This window comes from Pinus tabuliformis, chromosome 9, assembly GCF_031772625.1.
Source record: "Pinus tabuliformis cultivar Carrire ecotype Pingquan chromosome 9, CPIR1, whole genome shotgun sequence".
NCBI lineage: Eukaryota > Viridiplantae > Streptophyta > Pinopsida > Pinales > Pinaceae > Pinus > Pinus tabuliformis.
Genome location: NC_142307.1, coordinates 430816111 through 430827865, shown reverse-complemented (window position 1 = coordinate 430827865; position 11755 = coordinate 430816111). Strand labels below are relative to the sequence as shown.

The 11755-nt window shown below is 36.8% G+C and overlaps 1 protein-coding gene across 1 annotated transcript; it reads right to left on the bottom strand.

The window, feature by feature from the left end:
• Positions 1 to 6346: 6346 nt before the first annotated feature.
• On the bottom strand, positions 6347 to 11374 carry LOC149148997 (protein TOPLESS-RELATED PROTEIN 2-like). Its single transcript, XM_089442348.1, has 13 exons — positions 11298 to 11374; positions 11009 to 11188; positions 9275 to 9388; positions 9023 to 9181; positions 8611 to 8764; positions 8273 to 8368; positions 7997 to 8107; positions 7714 to 7894; positions 7372 to 7499; positions 7181 to 7276; positions 6894 to 7085; positions 6590 to 6759; positions 6347 to 6452 (listed from the first exon to the last, which is right to left on the bottom strand). The coding sequence occupies exons 1-13, from the start codon at positions 11372 to 11374 to the stop codon at positions 6347 to 6349; spliced, it is 1764 nt and encodes a 587-aa protein (XP_089298474.1).
• Between the last annotated feature and the right edge of the window lie 381 nt (positions 11375 to 11755).

Below are 11755 nucleotides of genomic sequence, written 5' to 3'. Positions count from 1 at the left end.
ACACTTCTCCCTATCCATAATATAGAAATTAGGATGTATATTTGCAGTTTCTCAGAAGTTTTAATCAAAATCACGAGACATAAACCTACACTACTTCTCTGCGAACATTAATTCACAATTTAGAGCAAAAATCTCAGACATGCAACAAGTTTTTTATCTAGGTAAAGAAATAGTCTAAAAACCCAATTCCTGTTTTCACTAATCACATGAATAGATATGTATTACAATTGATTTGTTCAACTGAGCTAACCCTGCAAGTGCACAACCTATCTTTCTGCTCACTGAATGCCTCTAGCCCATACTTAGTCAATTTTTTTCCTTCGCTTGAGCTCCTATTTCCTTGCGCTATTCCTTGAGGAATTAGCCCCTAATCTTTAGAAAATCCCTCTAATTGAATTGCACAATTCCTTAGGATGATCATCTTACTGCATGTAACACATGTACACTCAATACTAGTCTACAAATGATGTTACATTGTCTTGGAATCTCCACCTCAACTCAGTAACTCGAATTATCTACATGCACTAGCTATTTTTGACTAATTGATTAGTTAACTAGATAATCACTAAGTTTGACTCAAGTCCCACTACTTAACTGACCTTCCACTAGTTCCTTCAAAAGTTGAAACTAATTTAACTGAAAACAAATTGAGATAATTCGCCTCGATTGCTACAAATTAAAAATCACAAATGTAGATCTAAAATTTAACTCCTCCATCTAGAATTTATTGAGTTAAATTGGTGACACAAGCCATGTCACACAAGTTAACATAATCCAGGTTGTTTGTTGATGTGGAAATTCAAATATTGTCAATTTAACCAAGGAAAAAATCAAATTGAGAATTTCCTGCTGCATTTTTCAACACTCCATGTCAGCAAGAATGGGATTATCAACCACCATTATCCTGAACCTATGGAACTCAAACTTCCCTCTTAACAAGGCCTTTGTCAAAATGTCAGTATCTTGTTCCTCTGTCAAAATGTACTGCAACAACATTATTTTCCTCTGCACAAAGTCCCATAAATGGTGATACCAGATATATTTATGTTTGGATCGGTTATGAAAAACATGATTTTTAGAGAGGTTGATGAAAATATGATTATCATAGTTGATCACAGTTGGATCCATCATCTTACCAAATAATCCAACAAGTATCTTTCTCATCCAGATCACCTGACATGTTGTTTGCTTGGCAGCGATGTATTCTACTTCTATCAAGCTGAATGCCATAGATATTTGCTTCCTACTGTACCAAGAAACCACTGTAGACCCAACACTGAAAATACCACCTGATGTACTTTTTCGATCTAGTTGACCCCTTGCCAAGTCTTCATTTATGAAGCCACAAAAATTCAGTCCCTCTATCCATCTATACCATAGTCCAAACTGGGTAGTGCCTCTGAGGTACCATAGAACATGCTTATCTTCCCTCCAAAATAATATGGTTGGCCTAACCATAACTTGGCTCAGCTAGTTGATTGCATAACACATGTATGGCCATGTGTTCACATGATACATTAATGAACCCACCAACTATCAATAAACAGTAGAATCCACTTCCTCACCTGAAGTGGTATCATCTTTCCTCCAGTTGGTTGTGAGAGGTGTCTCCATGGGCTTGCAACTGTCCATGCGAAACCTATGAAGTATCTCGTTGGAATACTTGCCCTGAGAGACAAACAATTCCACATCACCTTGCCATACTTCCAATCTAAGTAAGTAATGCATGAGACCCATGTCCTTCATTTCAAACTCTCTTGCAAGGTCCTCCTTACAAGATCTGATCAACTTCTCATCACTAGTTAAAATCAAGACATCAACCATATAAGACAATAATCAACAATTTACCTTCTACCAAGATATTATAGACATTTGCATCTGCTTCAATTTTGATGAATCCCAAACTGGTGAGATATATATCAATCATGGTGTACCAAGAATTAGGTACTTTCTTGAAACCATACAATTCTTGCTTGAGTCTGCACACATGAGACTCTCGATCAAAAGTCTCAAACCCTTGTGGTTGCTCAATGTACACCTCCTCCTTAATAACTCCATTAAGGAATTTTGTTTTTACATCCATTTGGTTGATCTTTCATCCCATCTGTGCAGTGAGAGAAAGAATTGATCTGATGGATGAGTACCTTGCTACAGGAGAAAAGGTATCCTCGTAGTCAATCCCCTCAACTTGAGATTACCCCTTGGCTACAAAAAAGGACTTGTACTTTTATATGCTTTTGTCTACTACATGCTTTACCTTGAAGATCCATCTTGAACCTACAATTGATTTGTTTATTAGTCTTGGGACCACTTCCCAAACACTTTTCTTTACAATGGATTTGTATTCCTCCACCATTACATCAACCCATACCGTTTTCTCTACTGCTTCCTTGAAAGAGGATGGATTAGGCTCTACAAGCTCAGCCATTAGAACCATGTATCCAATGCACTGATCTGGTGACCTTCTCTTCCTAAAATGATTTGAAGGAGCACCCACAATATCCCTCACATCCTGCACAAGTCTCTCAGCTTCCCTAGTCCTTTTCCTTCTTTCTCTAGATGGTTTTGGTTGAGTGGCTATCTCCACTCTCTACTCCAGTGGAGATAGCCACTCAAGCAAAACCACATCAGAAAGCTCTGCTTCTGAGCAGAGATTTCTCTGGAGCAGAGATTTCTTTGGAGCAGAAATCTCTGCTTCTAGTGGGATCTGAAACTCCTTGTCAAGGGAGCACCACATCACTTTTTCTTCATCAAATTTTATATCCCTTCACACAACTATCATTATGAGGGATGGAAAGTACACATTGTAGTTGTGCGGAGTTTTTGTGTAACCCACAAATACCCCCAATTCTACTGTCGACTCTAGCTTCTTCCATCAAAGGCTCTAGTTCTACAAGTAGACTGATGTGTTGCATGCTTTGACACACAAGTGCATAGGTAGGCCTTGATCATGGAACATTTCCCTTGCTCCTCCCACAATGCTACGATTCTCTCTTAGCCGCCCCATTCTTCTATGGGATGTGGGGTGATGTCAAATCTCATCAAATGCCTTCTTTTACACATCCATTGCATACATCTTACTGCTCAAGTGCTCCTTTGGGGCACCTTGTGGTTATCTACTGCATCATATTCAAAGCACCATGATGCAAATAACAAAGTCTTCTATGCCAAATTTCACCGCATTGCGACTTTGCACCTTCTCCACCTTTGTGCTCAATGTAGCACAATCCTCCACATCTATCTTGTATAGGTTCTTCACACGAATCCTGATCTGCTTCACCTATCCCGTGACTATGTGTTTCAGGATTCATCTCCTTTGTTGAAGATCACATCATAACCATGTTCTTCCCAAATTGCAATAGAGATGATATTTTTCTTACGCTTGGATGAACATGACATCCTTGAACCTAAGGGGGGAGCTTGAATCCCTCTGAAAGGTGATTATACCAATCTTGATCACGCTATACCTTCTATCATCCACCATCTCAATGTGCTAATGAAAAGCTTTCTCCTCTAGGCCACTAAAAAAACATCTACTATCCATCACATGGAATGATGAACTTGAATCGAAAGCTTCACCTACTTCTCCTCTTGAGGTTTCCTTGCTTTCCTTCTTGTGTGGACACTTTGTGGCATAGTGCTTGAATTCACAACAATGGAAGAATTTATTTTTTAACACCTTTTTTTCTTCTTTCCCCTTTGATTGGATTCTGGTTTGGATTGGGATTTCTTCCCTTTTCCCTTCTTTGCCTTTCTAGCTACTGCAATTCTTCTTCATCCTCTCCATTGGATGGAGTCCCATCTCTGGTATTCAGCCTTATTTCCTCCTGTACCAAATTGAACCATAAGTGCTCCCAACTTGGTAGTTTCTCCTTCCCATTTACTGAATCTTAATAGTTATGCCAACCCTTCAGAAGACCTAGAAGGGATAAGGTTACCAAGTCTTCTTTAGGAAATTAACACCGACCCCACAAAGTTCAACACTACACTATGTAAACTTCCTCAAATACTTCCTGTTCTACATCTTAATACTTCAAAGTTCATCCTTGAGCGTCAACTTCTTGTCATCACTACTATTCTTGAAAAATTCTATCATTGTGTTCCACATTGCAAACAAAGTTTCTTTGCCATAGAGATTCGAGATAATATGATCATGTACTTCCTCCAATATTTTTATCCTCACTTTAGCTACATCTTTCTTCCAATAAGAAAGGTTCTAGGCATCAAATGCTTGAGGTTTTGCATCATCTAGCAATCCATTATCGTCCAATATTGCATCCATGCAATCCTTCCATGAAAAAAAATTAGAGATTCCTCCCAAAGAATACTCTAGCCTTAGCCTAGTGAAGGTCATCTTCTCATCTAATGAATCTCTGAACTAACAGAGAGGTGAACAAATTTGTTAATCGTTTCCATCATAATCTTTTCTAAACATGTAACAGTAGTTCTTCCTGAGAAAGGGTGTTACATTCTTCAAAATAAAATAATATTTGTTTCTCAACTGAAACTTAAGGTGACAGTTAGCAAATTGTTATATTCCTTCTAGAATCAACATAGTTTTTCATTGTTAAAATAAGAAGTTTATCCAGAAAGGAAAAACAATCCAGACGAAGAATGACAGTTACCAAGCTGTTATGTTCCTTCTAGAATCAACATAGTTTAAAATAAGAAGTTTATCCAGAAAGAAAAATCAATCCAGACAAAGAATGACAGTTACAAAACTGTTATGTTCCTTCTAGAATCAACAGTTACCAAACTATTATGTTCCTTCTAGAATCAACATAGTTTTTCATTGATAAAATAAGAAGTTTATCCAGAATAACAAGCATCCCTCCACAGCATTTTGGGTTAAGCACCTTAAAGTTATATAGCCTATGTTATATATATCTAAAGGAATACCATAGTATTGAAGTATTCATTTATAAAACATTTTTAATGGCTCGTAGTCATTAACTTAAGCTGCATACTCAATCACATGTGTCATTCCATGGATCATCCATAAACAAGCCATTTTCTTTTTCAGTGATCCATAAACAAGAAATGATAGTGTCACCTATGAATAGCAAGTTTTACATTAGAGTCTGAACTTGCAACATGTACTGTGGAAGTATGTTCAAATATTTAACATCTGAGATATATTAAGAAATGCAATTTAAGGATTTGACATGCATGCATACTATTACTAAATGCATCTAGAAGTGTAGTGGTTACATGGTAAAGTCATGATTTAGTAAGCTGAATTATATTGGACATCCACATGCAACTTGGAAAGCACTGCACTTTCATACATGAGTGCCACTGAAATTGATTGAAAGTAGATTACTTTGTTAGTTTTTCAATTGCTCTCTCTTTCTGTACCTCCGCCCTTTTCTCATATTCAGAGTGAATTTGGACCATGTCCTTTTAGGTTCTGAACATCGTGAGGCTTCAGATCATTCTTTCCATGCTTATCCATCACAAACTTTACATAAAATTTCCCCAATGTCATTTTTCCATGGTATGATAATGTCAACATACCTCTTTCCTTCTCTTCTATTTTGCTCTAATTCCACTGTTTCTTGTTTGAAGTGTTCTGCAACATTGCCGGACTACAGTGTCTTTCCAATATCGTTGAAGATATTCTAACTAATCTCTAATTCATGATTATCCGTAATCCTGGTCTGGTATAACTTAACTCACATAAATGCTTTCTGTGAGATAGTTGGGAGGTGAATATTGCTAAACGCTCACGTCAGGCTTTTTTATCCTGTAGCTATAGTTTTTAAGAGGCATAGATTCTTCAAATAAATATTTCTTGCTCAATTGAAATTTAAGGTATATTGGCATTACAAACTCATGAAAATCACCAAACTGTTCTCATCTATCTACTATCAGTAGAATTTTTCATTGATATAATAAGTTTACCCAGGGTGGAAAATATCCAAAACAAAGAATTGTGGTATGGACAGGTAACAGCATTCTTCCACAACATTTTATGTTAAACACTCTGAAGTTGCATTGCCTTTAGATATCTATAAATATTCATTTTCAAAACATTTATAGTCGCTTACATTCATCTTCAACTTAAGCTGACTGAAATTAATAAAAATTAGAGCCCTGCCAGGCTGCCTTGTATATTGCATCACCTTACAAAAATTACACAACAGAAACACTACCAAAATAGAAACAACTTTACAAATGGCAATACCTAACGTTAGAAAAGGAAAGCCCCCAGGAAAATACTACAAAATTAATCCTCATATTGACCTCCCACTGGCAAAAAAATTTGTGGGCCACAAAACAACGAAAAATAGAGGCTTTACAATTCATTCCCGGATTATCGGATCTTCCAGCACGCCATTGACCTTTATGTGTCAAGCTCAATCACATGAACACCTCCATCGATCAATCCTACGGCAATCTGATTGGGTACATGTGGATTTGCAGCGATTACAAGTGGATAGATATCTCCACTGCACATAAGCAAAAGAAACAACATTTTCATTTAGTGGAATCCAATTGCAACAGCCAGACTATTTCATTTAAACAATCTTAGCATGAAGACTACCATAATCCTTCTCTTTGCAGGATGAATCATGAAACACCTTACCTGCCCATGTCTGGTATAAATGCAGAAGGAGCAATACGGCAACGTGGCCTTAGGACTTCAGAATCAAATACACCAATAGAACCATCAAAAAAACTAGCATAGACTAGTAGACCGTCCCATGAAAATGTGGCACAAGAAATATGTGCAGGCATTGGTTCCTGAGGTGTCCACTGCAATGAAAATATTTATTAACTAATCCATCCTAAGACAATATACCTCCATCTATATCAAATACAACCACACCATAATTTCAAAGGTTAAAAAATCTAACAGGACAAAAGCATATATAAGCATGGCATCTTACATGGCACAAACATTCCAATTCAGAAGCATCATAAATTGCAATTTGGCTTTCCTGCACAACTAGCAATTGAGCTTGATTAATATTATTAAACTGAACTGTCGTAACTGCGATTGGTGATGGAAACCTTCCTGCCTGTGAATAAATGCCTTTTGATTTACACTGCTCCCATCCATTAATGTTCCAGACACACAGCTGTCACCACAATATCAGTTTTAGTCAAAAGGTTTATTCCATATAGTAAATGGTGAAGGTAGATAATGTTGTTATCTCCAGAGATGATTATATACCTGTCCATCAGCACCTGACGATGCCAAAACATTTAAATCTTTGGAAAATGCCAAGCCAGTTATTCTCTTCTGATGCCCCTTGAGTTTCATGATTACCTGTAATGAAACTCATTCAGTGGTATTCTAGTCATAGCATAAGAGATCAGATAACAATACTAGGCACTGAAAGTAAATATGTAAATGCACAACACCTCTGCGAGTCGAATATTGAAAACGAGAATGGTCGAATCCTCCATTCCAATAGCAATGATGTTATTATCAAAAGGGTTGAAAGCTAGACATGTTGCTGCTGGGGAGGGGGCATGAAGCTTTTTATGACCTGCATCAATATAGAAATAACTACAGATTTAAAATTCATACATATCAATTATTAAAATACCACATAAACTTCCGATAGACCCTTTTATTCATGTAATACATGCCTTATTATGTTATACTACAGAAATTCATGAATTCAACAGAACCGGATGTGCCGATAGCAGAAGAATTGCTCACCTTAAATGTTGCGATGTTGAACAAGGACACACTCCCACCCTTAAATGTTGCGATGTTGAACAAGCACACACTCCCACCAGAAGCAGATATTATATACGAATCATTCCTTGACAAAGCTAAGCAAGGGACAACCTCTTCTAGGCTTCTGTCACTAGTATCATTTTTCATAAGGGTGTTATTGGGTGGTTGCCAAATCTGTGGTTGGACATTTGCTTTAACCTGTAAAGTAAGTTCCAAAGATTTATTGAACTTAAATCGACAATGGAAGAGGCATTCAACTACTTGCATCAATATAGAAATACAATATAGTTGAAGACACACCTTGCCAGATGGATTCAAAGCATTACGTTGCCACATCCATAGCTTATGTGCAGCATTGCTATCCAAAGCTAAGAGACAAGAACCTGAATATGTATAAAGTAATTTAACAATCTGTACAATTCACCAAAGAAATTTACACATGTCAGTAGGATATTTTATAGTCTGAGAGAACATGAAAATGAGTAGTTTCAATCTACTATATATAAGAGAACTTGCCTTTGCTGTTGGCAGCGGATCTGTTAATCTGATAGACTTACAATGGACTGGTTCCATTACCTCAGTGAACTTCCAGTTTGTGCTCTCGTTCTCACCTGTACCCTCATCTTGAAGCCTCTGTTTGACATCGACCATCGAAGTGCTAGAAACACCATTCTGCAGTTGTGTGTTGATCAGTACAGTTAGATATTTAATTAAAACAAACATTACTGAAAGTTTATCTATTACTTTATCCACTAACTCGTGTAAAAATATTCACAAGAACCAAACATAGTGAGTCTTCTAACAAAATCACTTGCCAACAATATTGCTGATGAAATTTTTTCTAAATTTTCTGCTGCACCAAGAGGAAAAACATGAAGAGGATATTCATGATACTAATCAAATTGGTGACTCACAGCTGGCATTTTTTGAATCGACCCCATGAGATGATTATTTACTGGAGATGGAGTTAGAGCTCCATTTGAAGCTGCACAGGTGTGATCAGTAAACAATGTTCTGACATCCGGAATAGGTTGAGGGTTTTTGCAAAGCGTATGCTGCAAATTAAGACTGAACAAAATCACATGCACATGATTGTTGTTAGAAATTATGACAGAAATATAACAGAATCAAGGTGAAATTTTCCTCCCAAATGTCAACAAATAATTATAAAATCCAGAAGTGGGTTTAGATGCTGCAACAGTTGACAGCATGTCTATACAGCTACCATCATGCTTGTTGAGAAACTGCACATTATATATATCTTGTAGAGAAATTCTCAAACTGAATCAAAAGGCCTTAATAATTAAATGAGGGGAGAGGCAGAACCTTTGATTGATGAGGGCCCTAAGCCTGCAAGCTTTAATGCTGGGAAAAGTCAACTTGTTGCAGATTAAAGGGTTGGATTGTACAATTGAACTAATCTCTCGAAACATAGCAATTCGTTGAGACTGTGTATCCCTGTACTGTTTGAGCTGTTCGTTTTCCCTACAAGTAGAATCAGAAGTTTAGGTTAGACCTTACCTAGAGAAGAAAATATTCAAGCAGACAGTAAAATATAAACAGTAAAACAAACATCACCTGAAGTCTTCCAATGTAATCAGTTCTGTTATCTCTCTGTAGACTTCTTTAGAGATATTTCTGAACACTTTAAGGTCATTCTTAAGTATGTTCATAGCTGTGAACCGATCTTTCCTGGAAAATGAGAATTGTTTACCGTGTCAGTGTCAGTGTCTACAGATACAGATACAGAAAAACAAGTAGCCTTGCAAACAAAAACAGCTTGGCATTGACAAACCTGGGAGAAGATAAGGATTAAGAGAATACTCAACATCTCCACAAAATATAATTGACCGTGAAATTAATAACTTATTATTAACCTAGTATTAACAAAGGTGAAACATTAGAAAATTCAATATTAACAAAGAAATTACCCCCACAAACATGAAATAGATTAGTTTTGTCAAAATGAGATTAGCTTAAGTGGTTGGGTGGTTGGCTAGAATAGTTGCTAACCTCCCAACCAGGTTCAACACTTTAGCTACCTCTGTAATAAAGTAACTAGTTACCTCTGTAATAAAGTAACTAGTTTCTCAAAATGAGGTTAGCTTCCGTGGTTGGGTAAAATAGTAAAGATATGGTTGGGTAAAATAGTTGTTAACATTTCAACTAGATTCAACACCACTTTAAATAGCTTGGTAATAAAGTAACTATGTTGCACTCTTAAGTGAGTTTATACTGAGGGCTAGCTTAGTACTAGCAACCTCTCTCTTAGCCTTTCAGCTCAGAAATTAATGAGATCAGAAATTAATCCGATTGTGGATCTACTAAACACCCATTTGAAAGAACTTTATAAAAGCATTGAAAAACACCAAGATCTTACTCTGAATCACCTAACAAAATCACACCATTCATTTAACATATTTGCATTTAATATAGAGACTCCAACAGACAAACAGCCCAACCTCTCAGATTCAAATGATTACTGTTGATACCAAAATAGATTCATATTCACAGATATAAGTTAAGGAAGAAAGCTAATACCCCAAAATTCCTAAACCCTAGGCACAAAGTTAAAACCCGGAATTCCTAAAACCTAGAGACAGAGAAATTAATCATTTAAAATATAACAAGAATGAGAATTCATTAGCTGAATGAGAATTCATTACCTGCTTCTACAATATTTGAAGAATGGTAGCACAAAATATTCTGTTCATTTTCAATGCATGTAATCAAATAGATAAAACATCTTCTAAGATAACAAACATAACGGAAAAATAAATCTAACAAAATTATAAAAAACTAAATAAACTGATCTACCTACATTGACAAGCCTAGAATGATGTTATTTAACTATTACATATTTCAGAATATTTGGGGGGAATCCAGTGAAACATACATGGATCCATAGATCCAGCAGATATAGATTCAGCACTTTGAAATACCCAGTGCACGGGGCTTGTAGAGAATCATTGTACTAGGATGGTGGGGAATCACAAACTCAATGACATACATGATCCAGCAGATATGGATTCAGCATAGTGCACTAAGATGGTGAAGATCCGGCAGATATGGATTCAGCATAGTACACTCAGATGGTGAAAATTAGTGCAGTAGGATGGTGGAGAATTCAAAACTCAATAGTGTGATTCCAACAAATTCGAAACAAATTAATAGGAAAAACTTATAAGAGATAGACTAAGAGAGACCAAACGTCAGAAACTCTATAATACCGCGTTATGAAATACCCATAAATGCAATAAATCTAACATTCATGGTCACTGTAAGCGAGGAAAAAGCAAAGAGAGTCCATACCTGTCCAGTGCTTCTAGATATTTCTGCTTCCTTATCTCAAAGAATATCTTAGTAGAATGCTTGTTGTCCTCTACTTTAATAAAGCCCAACAAGTATCTCTCGGCCTCATCGAATTTTCCGGTAAGCACAAGCTCTTGAAGGTAATCCAGGTTGAAGTAAAGCCCGGATTCTTTCTCCAACCTGCGCTCATGCATACCAGCAGAACCAAAAATCAGGTCATTATTCACACACCACATACGCAAAAAACCATTGAGAAAAGATAATTCAAGGGCCGGGTTTGGAAACATACATGTGGGCAGCTTCTGTGTGCTTCTCTTCATTGAGAAACTGTAATATCAGGAACACCAGGTCGTTGTTCAAAGACATTGTGCCGAAAGGATTTAAGCCTTACACCAACAAATAATGCAACTCCACCCAAGGGCTGAAGTACCTGCTACAACAGAAAACACAAATCTTCTGATTATTTGGTGATGGGTGTATAGCAATTAGAGCGAGAATTCCGCTACACAGACTTTACATGACCAAGGTGGCCGAACGTTGAATTCTCAATTCCAATTCAAAACAACTAAAATCGCAGTGAAAGAAAAAGTGGGGTGGTGGTGAGATCGCCCAGCTGCCCAACTTATATAGCGAGAGTGCACGCTTATCACTACAAACGGACGTAATCTAATCTCACCACAAAGTGCTCCATAAATGCGTGGGCTTTGCCCGATGATAAATAATTAATTATAAAAAATGAGAATGTAT

Bases quoted from the DNA above. Each gene is read 5' to 3' on its own strand.
- LOC149148997 (XM_089442348.1), bottom strand. From the start codon at position 11,374: ATGTCTTTGAACAACGACCTGGTGTTCCTGATATTACAGTTTCTCAAT. The intron at 11,189-11,297 runs GTATGTTTCCAA...GCATGAGCGCAG, and splicing joins CACACAGAAGCTGCCCACAT to GTTGGAGAAAGAATCCGGGC. The intron at 7,277-7,371 runs GTGTTGTGCATT...GTTTCATTACAG, and splicing joins TCAATATTCGACTCGCAGAG to GTAATCATGAAACTCAAGGG.